The sequence below is a fragment of the Oncorhynchus clarkii genome, chromosome 2 (assembly GCF_045791955.1).
Source record: "Oncorhynchus clarkii lewisi isolate Uvic-CL-2024 chromosome 2, UVic_Ocla_1.0, whole genome shotgun sequence".
NCBI lineage: Eukaryota > Metazoa > Chordata > Actinopteri > Salmoniformes > Salmonidae > Oncorhynchus > Oncorhynchus clarkii.
In genome coordinates, this window is record NC_092148.1 from 16,320,148 (window position 1) to 16,339,046 (window position 18,899).

The following is an 18,899-nucleotide window of genomic DNA, read 5'->3' on the forward strand; positions in this document are numbered from 1 at the left end:
GCGAATCACACGACTGCGAGGTTATGGGGAAGTGTTTGTGGGAGATGATTGTTTGGTAGATTAAGCAGATTGAACCAATGCCTATGCACTGTGAGTTTCTCCCTGTCTTTCTGTATTGGCTAACAAAGGCCAAGTTTGACTTGCTGATCCACCAGACTCTGAGCATTTGGGCAGAAGTTTCTGGGAACAAGATCACGTTTGTCAGAGGCAATTTTATTTTCCCCCCAAAGACACCTCTGTCCTTGCTACATGATTCTGAACAAGTCTGATCTACTGAATTTCTTGTGTTCAATACTTGGGACACAGATTCATTTAAAAGTCTGAACCCGCCATGATGTTTCTTTATAGTTGAGAAACTACATCCCATCTTACATATAATTGATATAAACCATCATCCTATGGATCCCAGACATGGTGCTTCTATAAGTGTAGGAGGAATATTTCAGTGTAGGCAACACAAAGTACTGGCAGAAAAGGATCTAGCTGACCACGAGTTGGAAAGTCACAAAACTGACATTTCCACCTTATCACATTCATCATTAGTTGAAAACCATGACTGGATGGGTCATTTAAATAGGTCAATCATTTGATTTTTAGGAAAATATAAATTTCTTTCAACTTTAATGGCACAAAATTAACATAAAATCAGGGCCAATGCATGTGTTCTCGTTTGGTAGGCAATAAAGGAAGCAACAGTACCATTTGAAAATGTTAATTTACATCACAATGCTACGTGTGGCTTGCATTGGAATCACTGGACTTTGTCGTGCCTTATGGAAAAACATGCTGATCATGTGAACAGATCAGTGGCCACCCGGAGGACTGGCAGCAGAAAACATCTAGAGCAGTGGTTCCCAATCTTTTTCGGTTACTGTACCACCAACTGAATTTTGCTCTGCCCAGACAACCCCTGAAGTACCCCCCCATGTGCATTTTACCAGTAGACCTACCTATGGTCTCATGAGTCGTCAAGTACCCCCTGTGGATAGGCTAAGTACCCCTCATTGGGAACCACTAATCTAGATAACAGAACCATTAAGTGAATTGAGAGACAAGAACACAATATAGTGAAAAGATGATACATGAGAAAGCCTTTCAAAATGATAAATATTCCTGGTCTGGTAGTTTGGGAACATCTGACCTTCACAGGTTTTTTTGATCTTGAGAAAGACACCATGGTTGTAAAGACTTGGCAAATGCAAATAAATAACATCTTAAATTGTTTTAAAGCAAAATCCCAATGGAATTGCACTTGCAAAAAAACATTTCTAATTACTTTACAAAATGGACAGTCATTGTTACCTCAGACCATCTTAACGCTTTGCATGGGTCCAAATCTATCTGCAAAAACGTTATTTCCACTTGGTCTTTAGCAAATTGTGCTCGACTACTAGCTTCAATAATGCTCTCAGAGCATATTAAGGCATTATTCCCACACCATGGCCTTTCTAGGGGTAATGTCAAAGGTTTAACTGGAAGTAACCAAAACCATCTAAAACATTGATACAAAACAGACCTCAAATTCACATGATCGTAGAAAATACATTTAAAAAATCTCAGTAATTCCCAGTCACCATCTTGATCTATGCAGTGCTACATCAAAGTTCAGAATTAATGACCCACCCACCACAAGAACCATACTGGTTGTAGTTCCTCAATTCATAGCATAAAACACTTGTTAACTGCTCCATCATCAAGGAAACAATCCTAACTTGAGACATGTGCAAGTAACTCGGACTTCCGTAAATCATGAATTGAGGTCTGCATAACAGTGCAACAATTTGTGGTATGTGCATCGATCTCAAGTTAGGGTTCAGACCTCAGGATATAAATACCATGCATATAGTTTCCATTATCCAAGGTTATCGGACCCATGAGAACTCTGGTGCTTCAGAAACTTCTGCAAGGAAGAAAAAGTCTCTGTACACTCAGTGCATTCATACAGCACCTCTGCTGGACCAATGTTTTCACCATTCCCACCCTTGACATCGTCAATGTCCCCATGACCGACTAAATCCTTTGCATTGTCTTGGTCAGAGTCCAGGTCTGGATTGGAGTCAGCAGTGGGAGATGCCCGTCCTTCCATGGCCGTTTCCCCGCTTGACTGACTTGGGTGAATCTCAAGATGGCGCCCTAGAGCAGAAGAACTCCGGAAGCGACTTGGGCAGCGAGGGCACTTAACCATTTCACTACCCGGTTCCCTTTTGTGGTACCGCAAATGCCGTTGGTACACACACAGCAGCCCAAACTTTTTCCCACATTGGTCACACTTGTAGTTCCTCCGTGCCTTAGGAGCAGCGAACACTTCTCCAGTAGATGTGGTTTGTTGATCGTCACCATTGTCACTGTCCAATTCTGTTACAACACCGTCTAAAGATTTCTTGGGTTTTCCTTCAGATGACGCATTCTGTTCCAACACATCAGAATTCAATTGGGAACCACCATCTGGTTTAGAATGCAATGCCAAGTACTTAAGACTTGGCTTCTTCTCCAATTCAGGTTTGTGATACATGGCTATATGCCTCCGGACATCACAGCGTTGTGGAAAATGTTTCCCACAGAGAACACAAGTGTGAAGAGTCCCCTTGTGGGATCTATTGTGCCGAGAAAGACTACTAGAGTGACTGAATACACGGTGGCAGTGCTTGCATGGATGTAATTTTGTCCCAGAGCCTTTTTTATAAAGTGGGGGCCTTCCTCCCTTCCTTGCAGGTCCTTTTGTTACGATGCACTCAATGCCAGTATACCTTCGCCGCCTTTTTACAACTCTTTGTGACTCTGAATCCTTATTTAACTTGTCAATTTCTTCTTGTGTCTGATGGGTAAGATGATGCTCCTTCAAGTCTGTTAACTGTTGGAAGCGATCTCCACACAAACCACAGCGGTATGGTCTGAAAGAGGATGGTGTTTTGGAATCAGATTTGCCATTGTGGGTCTTCACATCAACAGTTGCGTCACTGCTATACTGTTTGGTCACATCGGTAGTAGGGGTGCCGCTGCTGTACTGTTTAGTCACATCGGTAGGGGTGCCGTCACTGTACTCGATGGTATGTGATAGCTCATCTTTCTGAGACTGTTGCTCGATTTTGGATGAAGAGTTCACAGATAATGGTTTGTCTTTGGAATGACTCAGTAAGTGGCTCTGCAAGTCGGAGAGCCAGAAAAAACACAGATTACACTTCTTACAGGGATATGTTTTCTGTATTATGTTCTCTTGACCATTGTCTGACTTCCCCATTTGTTTGAGCCCCAGCGATCCATGCTGCTCTTTTTGATGAGCATACAGGGTCTCTTGTTTCAGAAAGCGTTTTCCACACAGACCACAGCAGTAAAATATTTCATGGGCATGTTCTTGGAGATGTTCCCTTAGCCTCTCTTTATCTGTGAAGATCTTGCAACACAAGGTGCACTTATAACCTTGCTCTAAATTACGATACTGTTGATGTCGTTGTAAACTCAGCTGGTTGTTAAACAATTTTCCACATGTTTCACATCGGTACTGTTTTAGAGGAGAGACACTGCGGCACTGGGAGTGAGACACTGTGTTGACACGTAGATCAGTTTTTGCTGGCTTAGTTTTGAGTACAATGGTCTTTGAATTCTGATAAGGTGAAAGAGTTGAAGATGGGTTGTTTGATGGTCCAGATCTGTCAACCACTATGAAAGTTCCGTTTTCATGGAGAGCATATTCACGGGGAACTTGAAACCCATTGGGTAAACTGTCAAGGGAAAACAAATCTGTTTGTTCATGAGTCCTGAGTCGTTCATGAACAGTAATGTGTTTAACCAAGTCGAGGTAGCGCCTGAAGCCATCCCCACATTCTGTGCAGATGAAGGCATCAACATCTGGTTCAGCAGAGCTTACGTAATCCATTAGGGTGTGTTCAATGATCAAAGTTAAACATGGTTAGTTCCATTCTTCATGAGCACCTTGTTTTGTAGAACTCTTCCTTTGTCTGGTCAGAACTGTGAAAAAGAGAAAAAATAAGTTACTACTTTACCAAACATATGGCGCAGGTGCTGGTCCTGACTAACTATAACAGTTTAATTACAACACCATGAGTTGGAACAAATGATTGGATTCTACAAATTGCCAAGCCTCTCCTGCGCTGCCAAATCGCTACTATATCGGCTTTCAATTCTGTTAGAAAGGCTGACACTTTTTGAAACAAATGAATTAGGTCTCATTCAAATTAGATGGAGACAATTGACACACCTGTATTGTCCGGATACTAGCTCCTCCTATTATCAAAATGGCCTAAAAAAGAGCAGACAAACAGTAACCTTGATCGAAACCTTAGTTTGCTTCCAATACCCTCAGGTCAACCATTTTGATAAGGTTTCACCACACCTAGTAAGGATTGATGAGTGATCAAGTTTACAGTAACTATTAGAGGTTGACCGATTATGATTTTTCAACGCCAATAACGATACCGATTATTGGAGTACTTAAAAAGCCAATACAGATTAATCTGCCATGTTTTTTTTTATTTTATAATGACAATTACAACAATACTGAATGAACACTTATTTTAACTTAATATAATATATAAAACATTTCAATTTAGCCTCAAATATATAATGAAACATGTTCAATTTGGTTTAAATAATGCAAAAACAGTGTTGGAGAAGAAAGTAAAAGTGCAACATGTGCTATGTAAGAAAGCTAACGTTTAAGTTCCTTGCTCAGAACATGAGAACATATGAAAGCTGGTGGTTCCTTTTAACATGAGTCTTCAATATTCCCAGGAAAGAAGATTTAGGTTGTAGTTATTATAGGACTATTTCCCTCTATACCATTTGTATTTCATTAACCTTTGACTATTGGATGTTCTTATAGGCACTTTAGTATTGCCAGTGTAACAGTATAGCTTCCGTCCCTCTCCTCACTCCTCCCTGGGCTTGAACCAGGAACACAACACAGCAACAGCAACCCTCGAAGCAGCGTTACCCATGCAGAGCAAGGGAAACAACCACAGGCTCAGTGTGACATTTGAAACTCTATTAGCGCGCGCTAACTAGCTAGCAATTTCACTTCGGTTACACCAGCCTCATCTCGGGAGTTGATATGCTTGAAGTCATAAACAGAGCAATGCTTGACGCACAACGAAGAGCTGCTGGCAAAACGCCCGAAAGTGCTGTTTGAATTCATGTTTACGCGCCTGCTTCTGCCTACCACCGCTCAGTCAGATACTTGTATGCTCAGTCAGATTATAGGACACGCTAGATAATATCTAGTAATATCATCATGTGTAGTTAACTAGTGATTATGATTGATTGTTTTTTTATAAGATAAGTTTAATGCTAGCTAGCAACTTACCTTGGCTTACTGCATTCGCGTAACAAGCTAGGCTCCTTGTGGAGTGCAACGAGAGAGAGTCAGGTTGTTATTGCGTTGGACTAGTTAACTGTAAGGTTGGGTCCCCCGAGCTGACAAGGTGAAAATCTGTCGTTCTGCCCCTGAACGAGGCAGTTAACCCACCGTTCCTAGGCCGTCATTGAAAATAAGAATGTGTTCTTTACTGACTTGCCTAGTTAAATAAAGATTAAATAAGTGTAAAAAATCTAACACATTTCAGAGATTGGTAGAAAATGGACATGCTAATGATTAAAATTATGCATGTTTTTTGCTTCTTTTTAACCCAGTTTGACGCAAGTCCACTTTTTGCAGTAAAAAAAAGTTGTCGTTCAACAAGTTTCCCCACAACTAAAGTGAATAGTATGGGCACCCTCAAAATCTTCAAGGCATTTAGACTTGTGCTTTACAGCGCCTTCAAGGCGCAGTGAGGTAAATGGGACACTTATGGCGTACACCGAGTAAAGAAATTCAGCAGGTCCATGACAACATTTGTGTCCCTTGAGTGTGGCAAATGCACACATCCATTTTGGCTGCATGTCACGTTACTTCTATCGTTCACGTCGGGATATTTCCATGGACTTTCTCTCACACTACATAGCTAGCAGCTTGGTGGCTGGCTGTTTTTTACAAAAAACATGTTACATTGTTAAAGTTCCACAAATGACCTAGCTAGACTATTAGAGTGGAGTGCAGCAACATGCTGTTTCCAGACATTAGGCTACGTTAAAATTGTTGGGCTTCATTGCATCATTACAATCATTTAACATCAACCTTAGCTTAGTACCCGCTCTACGAATAATGCAGATGGAAGATGTTAGCAATGACAGATTACCAATGCATATACAGTAGCTACCCTGAGGAAAATGCAGCTTCCCATAGGCCTGTGTGTCTTACGAGACATATCCAAATTAGCTAGCCAACTAAATTTTGTAAAAATCACTTGACAAAAGTGAGGAGAACCATGGAGTACATTTACATGCACACTAATAATTAGGGCTGACACGATAACAATATCGCAATATTTTTTCTATGGCAGAAAAGAAAACAAAGCAGACCAAACTCTTTGGTCCTTTAAAAACCTGATGTATGTGAAATACAATGTGCTATAACTTGGAAAATAAATAAATGTGACTCAATGACAACATAATCATGCTTGTTTGCAACATTAGGGCTGTCTTCCTAAAGAAATTAAATCTGCTTCGTGTTTGTTTCCTTGCCATGATACCAATGAGTATTGCGAAAATGCATCGTCCCGGACCAACTAATAACAACATTAAACTGATTATGGCAATACTCAGAATTTTGCATTAGTGATGTAAACACTTTACTCTGATTATCTAAATCAGCGTAAGATCCTAAGCAAAGTAAGCACAAACCGTTAAAACACCTAGTTCTTCAGCTGTGCCACCAGAGACTCTGGGTTCACGCCCAGACTCTGTCGTAACCTGCCGCGACCGGGAGGTCCGTGGGGCAACGCACAATTGGCATAGCGTCGTCCGAGTTAGGGAGAGCTTGGCCGGTAGGGATATCCTTGTCTCATCGCGCACCAGCGACTCCTGTGGCGGGCCGGGCGCAGTGCGCGCTAACCAAGGTTGCCAGGTGCACGGTGTTTCCTCCGACACATTGGTGCGGCTGGCTTCCGGGTTGGATGCGCGCTGTGGTTGGGTATCGGAGAACGCATGACTTTCAACCTTCGTCTCTCCTGAGCCCGTACGGGAGTTGTAGCGATGAGACAAGATAGTAGCTACTAACAATTGGATACCACGAAATTGGGGAGAAAAAGGGGGTAAAATTCAACAACAAAAAAACTAAACTTAAAAACTAAAAAAAACAGTTCTTCATAAAATTACTTTTTTTGCATTTTATTATTTGTCCTGAAGAGGGAGCTCTTTACACAGGCTCATGGCGAGCGATAACTTGCTTTGGTGAATTACAGCAAGACTGGACAATATCACCCAACACAACTAAACCAGTCAGGGAGGACAGTGAACTACTGTGAACAAACTGTTACTGCGTCTACGGTTGAGTGCTGAATAGATAGAAGCTTGCCAGCTCAGTAAAGTGCCAAAATGCACACCGGCAATATACTGTTACGTGAAGTGCCATGGAAGGGTGTTGGGTGTCGTGACAAACAATGGATGTGAAGCAAATGCCGCTCTGAGAACGTTAAACTCAGTGGTAACCTTACAGCCCTTTAGTTAAGCCCATGAAAATATGTCTGTTATACCTTGCATTCGGAAAGTATTAAGCCCCCTTGACTTTTTCCACATTTTGTTAAGTTACAGCCTTATTCTAAAATGTCTTACATTATTTTCCCCCACTTAATCTACCCACAATACCGCCTAAATACAAAGCAAAAACAAATTTAGAATTGTTTGCAAATGTATTAAACTGAAATATCACATTTACATAAGTATTCAGACCCTTTATTCAGTACTTTGTTGAATCACCTTTGGCTGCGTTTACAGCCTCAAGTCTTCTTGGGTATGATGCCTAAAGCTTGGCCCACCGGTATTTGGGGATTTTTGCCTCAAATCCTGACTAGTCTCCTGCTGCTGAAAAACATCCCCACAGCCTGATGCTGCCACCATCATGCTTAACCATAGGGATGGTGCCAGGTTTCCTCCAGACGTGACACTTGGCATTCAGGGCAAAGAGTTCAATCTTGGTTTCATCAGACCAGAGAATCTTTTATCTCATGGTCAGTCCTTTAAGTTCCTTTTGGCAAACTCCAAGCGGGCTGTCATGTGCCTTTTACTGAGGAGTGGCTCCCGTCTGGCTACTCTACCACAAAGGCCTAATTGATGGAGTGCTGCAGAGATGGTTGTCTTCTGGATGGTTCTCCAATCTCCACAGAGGAACTCTGGAGCTCAGTCAGAGTGACTATCGGGTTCTTGGTCACCTCCCTGACCAAGGCCCTTCTCCCCCGATTTCTCAGTTTGGCCAGGAGGCCAGCTCTAGGAAGAGTCTTGGTGGTTCCAAAATTCTTCCATTTAAGAATGATGGAGGCCACTGTGTTCTTGGGGAAGGTCAATGCTGCTGGGTACCCTTCTCCAAATCTGTGCCTCAACACAATCCTGTCTCGGAGCTCTACATACAATTCCTTCGACCTCATGTCTTTGTTTTTGCTCTGACATGCACTGTCAACTGTGGGACCTTATATAGACGTGTGTGCCTTTAAATCATGTCCAATCAATTAAATTTACCACAGGTGGACTCCAATCAGGTTGTAGAAACATCAAGGATGATCAATGGAAACAGGATGCACCTGAGCTCAATTTCGAGTCTCATAGCAAAAGGTCTGAATACTTGTGTAAATAAGGTTTTCTATATCTCTAGAATATTTTATTATTTTGCTAACATTTCTAAAAACCTGTTTTCACTGTTATTATGGGGTATTGGGTGTAGATTTGTATTTTAATCCATTTAAGAACAAGGCCGTAACGTAAAAAAATATGGAAAAAGGGAAGGGGTCTGAATACTTCGCGAATGCACTGTATTTCATCTTTGCAAAGGGTATTCCTCATGCTCTGTCATCCAAATGTTTTCATAGGCACAAACGATATAGCATGTTACAAAGTAGCGCTTGGTAGCTATATTTTAATGTATGGGTTGTCACTTGTCAGGGACTGGTCCATATTCATGTTTCGCCACCCCCATTTCCCCAACGAGTGCTAGTCAGCTAACTAGCTGTGTCAGAGTACTTGACACCGTTCACTGAGGATTAGTGTTGCCTGGTATCCTTGGGACATCCCTACGCTAAACCCTACCCATAACCCTGACCAAACTCGAAACGTATCTGCTTATCTTAATTGGCGTATGGTCAAAATCAAAGTAAGCATTCACCAATTAAAACATCTGGTTTTCTGAGCAATCTTTCGATTTATTAGGACATGTAAACAAGCTTCAAATCGGCGTTCCAGATGTGTATTTGATCCGAAACAAATAGGCTTTGCAAAAATATCACTGTCACGGTGTTAGAACGTTTCTTTTTATTAGCAATTTTCTGCATTTATTTGAGTCCCATCAGGTAGCCTGATTTCAGTGTCCATGTAAACAGGATTTGAGAAATGTATTGTTTTAAAACAAACTATTATATTACTATGACTAGCCACAATAAATCATATTGTGTGCATGTAACCATGCTCATTTAAGCTTTTCCTTTCAAGTGACAACTATCAGAATTCAGTGTCTACAGCCCTACAATTGATGAAAACATAGCTAAATACCAAAACATAGAAAAATGTGTCCTACGTCCGTTGTTTTCCAACTGGCTAGCATGATGCAGCTGTTTTAAGAGGCACATTTTTACTGGAATCTCTGCAGTTTATCCCCCCCCCCAAAAAAATTGTCTTTCAGGTGCTCCTAAATGTTATTACATTGTTCTGTCCTCACAATTTATGAAATCAGCTTTATGAGTACCTTTGTAGAGCTGTTTTAAGCACAATCCCTACAGAATTTAATTACATGTTTTATTCCAGCTAACGTTATAATAATAGAAATGTTGGCAGATGTATTGGTTATTGTGAACTTTTCCATTCTAAAATCTGATCCAAAAATGCCATATCGGTTGGGTTCTATCAAATAGCTATTTTTACAGCTCATGAGGACTTTTATACAGTTAATAAAAATAAGTAATTAACATTTGAAAACGCTGGAGATGTTAAGAGATTTTTAAAATATGTAGCTACCTAAATCAGTTAGCTAGCTATCCATACACAAAAATACACTCGAAGTGTCCATTTTGAATAAATTGGCTAACTAGCGAGCGTATTATAATCTAAACGGGGTACATTTCACAACCCTGTATGACCAACTATATTTTTGGATATATAAAATAATTTCACTAGATTACCATTATGACAGTCTGGCCAATGGCCATACCATAGTCAGTTAACTCTGGCTCTACACACGCAGAGAATAGCTAAAGCATCGTGACAGCTGTCTTGATACCAACAAAATGTCGGGCTGCTGCTAGCCTCCAACTCTGCAAAAGCTATTTAGCTAGCTAGTTAGAAAGAAAAAAAGTATGTATTTAAATGAAATGCGGACATGTGTGCGTGAAATGCCTTGCAAGGAGACAACCGGCTGACAGCTGCAAGATAGCTAGCTCAATTATTCGCTTTTTTTGCGCAACAATGATGGCACCGCGACTACTACGTTAGCTAGCGTAGATTGCGCGAGGCCTATCGAACCGTTCATAAAGCTAGCTAGCAAGGTTAGGTACCACTTGTATCGGATCGAACTCTGGAATGTACTTACCACATTTCTAAAGTCCGATTAGTATAGACGTTCTCTGCCCATTCGTTATATCGCTCCACTTATGTTACATTGCGAATCGTGTTGTATCCACCGGTTCCCCGCTAGTTCTTCCCATTTTTTCTACATAGTAATTACAAGAATCCGGAGGCGAAAGGGGCGGAGACCATCAGCCATTCTTCTTCTTCTTCGGTATTATGGACGTTCGCAAACAAATATTATAGGTGAATGCCGCCACCTACTCTAATGGCTGTGTATCACCCTACTATTATGTAGGATGAATTTATACACTGGGAAAATTTGCACTACCAACAAACCCATTACAACCTCACCACTACTCCACTACATTGGACCTATCTGATCCTACATGGGGCCCAGCAGCCTGGGAGTAGAGGACATTATCGCTCAAAACATCTCTAATTCTTCTGCAATAAAATCTCGGACATCCAAGTGCTTCTCAGCAGCTGCCACCAGAACATCTATACTCTGTAATTCACGTTCCATTCTTGCAAAAATCAACCTTAACTCTGCATCAACACTCAGTAGTACAGACAGTGTCTTTTTTGTTTCAACGCGTTCTCCAACGGTTCTGCGTAGCACCAAACAAATCTTCAACTTCAGTTGATCCACTTAGTACTTAACGCCACTCCAGTTATCACTCCTTTTAACGGCGCCCTGCTCCAGAGAGGAAAACGTGTCACAGTTCTTGTCCCCAGTCGTGTGGTGCAGAGCGCACGCTCCCTCTGGAAGGCAGGAATGCAAAAGATTTGCACGATTCTACTTCGAGTCACTTTAACTGACCCAACATTCCCCAACCTCTTTACCACCCAACCTGACACCACATATGGATCTGCTAGAAGGCAAGGATCCATTCTCTCCAAAAATCTCACTCCACTGGGCAAGAATCTTCTTTGTCATAATCACGATGATGATCAAACTCTGTGTTCTTCACCGCACCTGCCACCGCGGTTAATTCATCCTCACACTGATCACATTCAATTTCCTTCTGGTAGCTCTTCCAAAAGTTCTGTGTGATCCACCTTTCCATGTTCATTCAAAACATGTTTCACTTTTCTCCTTTTTTTCCTGTCCGCCATATTCTCCTTCATCGATCTTCCAGATGGCTTGTGCTTGTCTCCATTCCAAATTTACTTACAATACACTATATATACAAAAGTCTGTGGACACCCCTTGAAATTAGTAGATTCGGCTATTTCAGCCACACCCGTTGCTAAAAGGTGTATTAAATCGAGCACACAGTCATGCAATCTCAATAGACAAACATTGGCAATAGAATGGCCTTACTGAAGAGCTCAGTGACTTTCAACATGGCACCGTTATAGGATACCACCTTTCCAACAAGTCAGTTTGTCAAATATCTGCCCTGTTAGAACTGTCCCGGTCAACTGTAAGTGCTGTTATTGTGAAGTGGAAACATCTAGGAGCAACAACAGCTTAGCCGCAAAGTGGTAGGCCACACAAGCTCACAGAACGGGACTGCTGAGTGCTTGGCGGATGCCAGGAGAACGCTACCTGCCCAAATACATAGTGCCAACTGTAAAGTTTGGTGGTGGAGAAATAATGGTCTGGGGCTGTTTTTTATGGTTCGGGCTAGGCCCCTTAGTTCCAATGAAGGGAAATCTTAATGCTACAGCATACAAAGACATTTTAGACGATTCTGTGCTTCCAACTTTGTGGCAACAGTTTGGGGAAGGCCCTTTTCTGTTTCAGCATAACAATATCTCAGTGCACAAAGCAAGATCCATACAGAAATGGTTTGTCTAGATCGGTGTGGAAGAACAAAGACTGGCCTGCACAGAACCCTGACCTCAGCCCCTTCGAACACTTTTGGGATGATTTGGAGCGCAGACTGCAAGCCAGGCCTATTCCCCAACATCAGTGCCCGATTTAACTAATGCTCTTGTGGCTGAATGGAAGAAAGTCCCTAAAGCAATGTTTCAACATCTAGTGGAACGCCTTCCCATAAGAGTGGAGGCTGTTTAAGCAGCAAAGGGGGAACCAACTCCATAATAATGCCCATGATTTTGGAATGAGATGTTTGACGAGCAGGTGTCCACATACACTACAAAAGTATGTTCCACTTTTCTCAATGTTTTCCTGTCCCCCATCTTACTCCCACCTCATGACCACTCCATAAGCTATTATTTCACCAGTCTGTCCTGTAGACTCATACACTGTGGCTGGGCTGACCATTATTCTTGTGATACATTGTGGCCAAAATATCAGTTATAGCCTTGACCCTACTGAAGCAGAAATATAGCTAGGTTGACTGAAGTTATAAAAACAGGCTACCTTGAAGGACACCATCATATCTTGCCTGTAGCAAGTTGAACTTCTACAAAATGTGAAAGGATTAAAGAGTTGATCAAGTCAAGTTATATTCAATTAGATTACGTTGTTGATGATGATGGTGGTGGTGATGATGATCATCATCATCATGAAAACATGTATTGTTCTAAAGCTGCAAATGCATGAAGTTCAATTGTAAGAGAAATGGTTGGGGGGAAAAAGGTTAAACTTGTTAATTGCTTCCTCCCTCATTGATCTAATAACATTGGACAGGTCAAAGCAATACAGTATGAATTGATATCCAATCTGTAATTTAAAAAACATGACACTGATAATCTTAAATCGATAGGGATGTATTTTTGACATGAGCCAAAGGTGATTTATTTTCAACATTACATTTCCATTTATTCTGTCTAACTGTGACAGAGCTTTGCTGCCACCATGTGGCAGAGACGGTTATGCGTTCTGGAGATTTCTGGAAAATAGAAATGAATAAGTAGTCGTCTATTCAAGCATTTAATAACATCATACAAACATAAAAAAGTATACAAATGCAAACATATACTTCAAAGTATTAAGGAAAAACAACATTCCTTCAATAAAACAATACACGTTTAAATCACAGAAAATAGTCTCTTTGTTAAATATTAGCCTCATTTTAACAAAAACAAGTATGTACAAAAAGTGGCTTTGAATGAAAAGACAGACAATTTATATCTTCAGCTTGAACAATGACATGTGTGTATCATACAAATTATTCTTATCTTATCCAGTATTCTCTATTATCAGTCTACCCCACTTTCAACATGTGTACATTAGTAACTGTATTGCCCATACAAAAACAGTGCTGAAATGTGTTCACAGACCCCATCATTTCTGAGTCACAAAAGGTTATTGAAATCAAACTTGTTGATTTGAATTCAGTCCTGGAGATGTACCTTGTTAAAACTGAGTACATGCTCAGCATTCAAATTCTGAAATCCTGCCTTAAACTTTCCCTTAAACTAAGTATCGAGCTGTTTGAAAACATTATTGAATTACCTTGATGATAAGGGGCTTCTAATGTTTGTATTTTCTTTGCTTCTAAGGATGTCAATCATGTTATCATAAAGCCAAAGTCAAATTTCCACATTGTGTGGTCAATAAAGTTTTTCTCATTATAATATAAGACCCTATACCTCAGCATCAGAATAGGACTTCTCCTTGCTATGGCTTGTGAGTCCAGAGTTTGTGTAGGTGTGGTTGGACTTTGACACTTCCTCGGTGAAGGCACTCTCCAGAACCGTCAGAATGGACTTGCGCAGCTTCTCCTTGAAGTCCTGGCCCATGAACACGTACAGCAGGGGGTTCAGACAGCTGTTGAGGAAGGCCAGGCTGGTGGCTATGGGGACCCCGATGGTGGTGACGTGGTCTAACGTGTGGCTGAACTCAGCGGCCGCGATGTTCACCATCTCGATCAGGGCCATGATGTGGTAGGGGGCCCAGCACAGGAAGAAAGCTGTGATGACGGCGACGATGATCTTGAATGGCCGCCCGGAGTGGCTGGCCAGGTTGCGGTTCCTCTTGAGCCGGTGGATGATGACGGCGTAGCAAGTGACGATGATGGCGAAGGGCACAACGAAGCCCAGCAGGAAGCGGGTGACGATCATGGCCTGATGGCGGAACACTCGCAGCTCTGCCACCTCCGTTGTGTCATAGTCATCCGAGAAAGCAAAGTTGTTGAAGCAGTTGATGATTTCTTTGTTCTTGTAGGACGCCCCGATGTCCCGGAAGACAAAGTAGGGGGAGCTGAGGACCAGGGCCCACAGCCAGACACCCAGACTGATATAGGATGCCTTGCGTATGTTCCGATGGTTCTGGGCCCAGACAGGGCACACCACGGACACACACCTGTCCATGCTGATGACCACCAGGATGTAGACGCTAGCGAACATGTTGAAGAAGCTGATCGTGGAGTTGAGCTTGCACATGAACTTGCCGAAAGGCCAGTGAAAGTCCATGGCTGTGTAGGTCACGCTTAGAGGCAGGAACACTGTGAAAAGGAAGTCGGCCACAGCCAGGTTGAGGAACCACACCGTGTTGACCGTCTTCTTCATCTTAAATCCCGTCACCCAGATGACAAGTCCATTTCCCAGAACCCCCAGCACAAAGGCCAGGCAGTAAACGATGAGGGACATGATGTTGAGGGACTGCCGGAGCTCTGCGTGCTCGTCAGGGTAGTCCTCATGGTCATCTGTCGAGTTTCCTGGCGATGAGTCGTTGTGAGACAGCTTTGTCCAGATCTCAGGATACAAAGGAGTTGTGGTTAAGGCCATCATTGTGTTTGAGAACCTGAGAGGGTAAATACATTTTTTTTGTTTATTTTCAGGGAAGATGACAGTTTGATAATATGCAGTAAATTAAGTATGTGCAAAGTTGTCTAATCTGCATAAACCATTTAATATTTTAATATTTAGTATGTTGTTCTATTGTTTGGATAAATGATCTTCACCACTCTTCAGGCATGCTGCCTTACACTTGATTCCCCCCACTACTTGCTGTTCTTATTTACATCCCCTAGAGTTCACTGACACACTTTAAATGTGCCGATAATGCATGAATTTAGCAAAAAAAAATATTGTGCAATAATGTGAAATTTTACTCAACATTAAAATATTGAGAGAATGTTGGAGGAGTTGATCTGATCAAAAATACCTATTATGTGCAAAGCTGGTTGCCCAATCCCCATATATACCGGTAAGTGAGATATGTATTTCACAGTGTAGCCTGTCCGCCTTTGTAGTGCAATCCATCACAGAACGAAGTACTTGTAGAATGAATGCAAGTTGTGCAACACTGGGGATTCTGACAAGTAGCCCAATGTGACGAAGCAGACAGACAGTCATAATTAAAGTATTTCTCTTTAACTTACCCTCACAAGCCACAAAGGTAGATTTTTTTGGAAACCCCAAGATCATTATAAAAGTCAAGAACGTGCACTCTATAATTCGTTTTTTTGGTGAGTAATTAAGGAGAGCAATTTGTTCAGAGTTTCACAGCCTATCTTCTATACTATGGAATAGAACTGTGGAATGAGGTAGGAATGTTTTTCATATAGAATGAAAAATAAAATGTAATTCAGTTGATATTTCTCATCTAGTTGGATAATGCGTAATATGCCTATTAAATGCACTGTTTAAGTTACCTATTTATCCTGTAAGAGTAATTTATTGATTTAGTATTGTTTATTCAAATTTGTTAGAAGGAATTATGGATTAATTCAGTATTTTTTTTTAATCACAGTTCATACTGTTATTATAGCATTTCTTTCCAATTATTTGTTATTAATAAGTTAATGTTACCCTCAACTGGTATATCATGATCATAAGACAAGCTACACATACAAATTATATGAATGTAACTTTTGCTCGTGTAGTCTTTAAAAGTTTTTAAAAGGGATGGTACAGAATTTCTATTGTTCTATTCGTTCATCAACTATTGACGTAGAAGCCTACAAATACCAATGTAATCTGATTACTCCAATGAATGGTGAAAATTTGTATAGACATACCTTGAATAACGTGTATATTCAAATCAGTACAGGCGAACGGCTTGAAGGACTTGAAGGACGCTGTCTGGCACGAAACGGCTTCGACTACACTGCTGTAGTCAGGAGGGCGCAGACTGTGAAGTATCTTGAAGTGTGTGACGTCAGTTCTTAATTTGTTCCGCTGGAAAACAAAGTTGTAAGATCCACTTCACATTAAATGATTTTCGAATGAAAATATCGACATTCTGTGCAAGAAACACATAATTCAACACGTAACAAATATACATTGCTGGCTTACCCACAATTACAAAATTAATTGAAATGTTGACACAGGCATCAAGCTATATATGCCGCGTTCACATGCTATTCGGAACCAGGGAACTGATTCGTTGAACACTGCACGTGTATAACTACAACTATATAGCAAGTCGTACGTTTAAAAGTGTCCTAGTTCCGACTATCACGTTAACGCAGCACAAAACCAAGGAACGCTTGCTTTTCCTTGCCGTGGAGGAGAAATAGGGAAATGTGGTTTGGAATCTGTAACCAAATAAAATGGGTGTTCCTATGGGTACATTCAAACTTGAATAGCCTATTGGAGTATCTATAGATTTGTTGGTGATTTTCAGCATAGTTTGTTGAGATGTTTTAGGTTGCAATTAGTCCTATCAACAATATACACAGAGTATAGAGGAGTGGGATGCCCCGGTGCACAACTGAGCAAGAGGACAAGTACATTAGAATGTCTAGTTTGAGAAACAGACACCTCACAAGTCCTCAACTGGCAGCGTCATTAAATAGTATCCGCAAAACACCAGTCTCAACGTCAACAGTGAAGAGGTGACTGGGATGTTAGCCTTTTAGGCACAGTTCCTCTGTCCAGTGTCTGTTATTTTGCCCATGTTATTTTTTCTTCTTTTTAATGGCCAGTCTGAGATATGGCTTTTTCTTTGCAACTCTGCCTAGAAGGCCATTATCCCGGAGTCGCCTCTTCACTGTTGACGTTGAGACCGGTATTTTGGGGGTACTATTTAACGAAGCTGCCAATTGAGGACTTGTGAGGTGTCTGTTTCTCAAACTAGACACTCAAATACAATAGTCATTTACAACATTAACAATTTCTACACTGTATTTCTGATACATTTTATGTTATTTTAATGGCCAAAAAATGTGCTTTTCTTTCAAAAACAAGCACATTTCTAAGTGAGCCCAAACTTTTGAACGGTAGTGTTTTTTATATTCCTCTCTGCACTGCCGAGCATGTGACAAGCAACTCACAGCGTCTGCCAGTCATTTGGTGCGGCCACCACAGCTCTCTCAAATGGCAGGTTACTCCCTCCATTGCTGTGTCCACTAAAGTCCTGAACAGGACATTATGGGCATAATGTTGCCTCTGCATTTTAGAAATGAAACCAGAAGCTCTGGTGACACAGACTAAGCCTGTTGTCTGGATCCAGCACAACATGGCCATACTTTATGTAGTCTTTGTTTTTAATGTGTATATTTGCTAAATATATAGTGCTACATTCAGGCACAATTACCAAGAAACTCCAGTATCAAGTTGACCCCAGTCTCAGCATTTACTCAGTAACTGTCAAGGGCCTGTTTTACTGTCAAGGGCCTGTTTTACTGTTTTACATTCTTCTAAAGAATCTATTGTGTCACATACAATAATACGGATGTGTGATATAAAATATAATGGGACTAAGAGTTTATGCAAACAGCAAAGGTCACTTTCTTATAAGCAACTTCCTCTTTTATAATTCCTTTGATTTTGAACACCCAGACCTACGTCATACACAGGTTATTTTATCTCCGATGTTTGGTGAGATGAGTGAATTACACAAGTGCACTAAAAGCTAAATGTTACTATCAAGTTACAATAGAAAAGCATATATTTTATCACCTTGTCTGCTCTGTGTGATTAAAATCTTAATATTTAGGCCAGCTGAAAATGTGTCATTTTGTCATTCACCTTTTCCTGATTAGTGTGGACTTTGTGGTGTTTATTAACGTTTGCAGAATATTGCTTCCGCTGACCTTTTGACACTTTCTTTAGTAGTTTTGCATATTGGATGTCTGCCCTTAAACACGTTGTAAAAGAATGTCCAAAATTGACCTACCAGCAGTCATTCATTGACAGGAACCTTCATGAACTACTACTTCTATGGTCAAATTTCATGTTTTCATTGACAATCACAGCATATTACACTCACTTACATCTTAAAGAAAGATGGTGCAGTATTGGATGGCCACTGTTTTACAAGCTCTGACCCAACTTAGCTATTTTGTGATTATTTTGTTGTTTTGAACATCAGATCGGCAGCGTAGCCTAGTGGTTAGAGTGTTGGACTAGTAACGAAAGGTTGCAAGTTCAAATCCCCAAGCTGACAAGGTACAAAGCCGTCGTTCTGCCCTTGAACAAGGCAGTTAACCCACTGT

At 41.0% G+C, this 18,899-nt stretch overlaps 2 protein-coding genes across 3 annotated transcripts; both read right to left on the minus strand.

Moving 5' to 3' along the window:
- Positions 1–205: 205 nt before the first annotated feature.
- LOC139422970 (zinc finger protein 271-like) lies at positions 206–10,783 on the minus strand. Its single transcript, XM_071174505.1, has 2 exons — positions 10,622–10,783; positions 206–3,966 (listed from the first exon to the last, which is right to left on the minus strand). The coding sequence occupies exon 2, from the start codon at positions 3,872–3,874 to the stop codon at positions 1,853–1,855; it is 2,022 nt and encodes a 673-aa protein (XP_071030606.1). The 5' UTR covers positions 3,875–3,966; positions 10,622–10,783; the 3' UTR covers positions 206–1,852.
- A 2,489-nt stretch (positions 10,784–13,272) lies between these two features.
- LOC139423044 (chemerin-like receptor 1) lies at positions 13,273–16,638 on the minus strand. Of its 2 annotated transcripts, none has more exons than XM_071174641.1 (2): positions 16,479–16,572; positions 13,273–15,259 (listed from the first exon to the last, which is right to left on the minus strand). In XM_071174641.1, the coding sequence occupies exon 2, from the start codon at positions 15,244–15,246 to the stop codon at positions 14,101–14,103; it is 1,146 nt and encodes a 381-aa protein (XP_071030742.1). In that variant the 5' UTR covers positions 15,247–15,259; positions 16,479–16,572; the 3' UTR covers positions 13,273–14,100. The 2 variants fall into 2 exon arrangements, with proteins under 2 accessions (XP_071030742.1, XP_071030752.1); XM_071174651.1 differs by having other exon boundaries at positions 13,291–15,210; positions 16,479–16,638.
- Between the last annotated feature and the right edge of the window lie 2,261 nt (positions 16,639–18,899).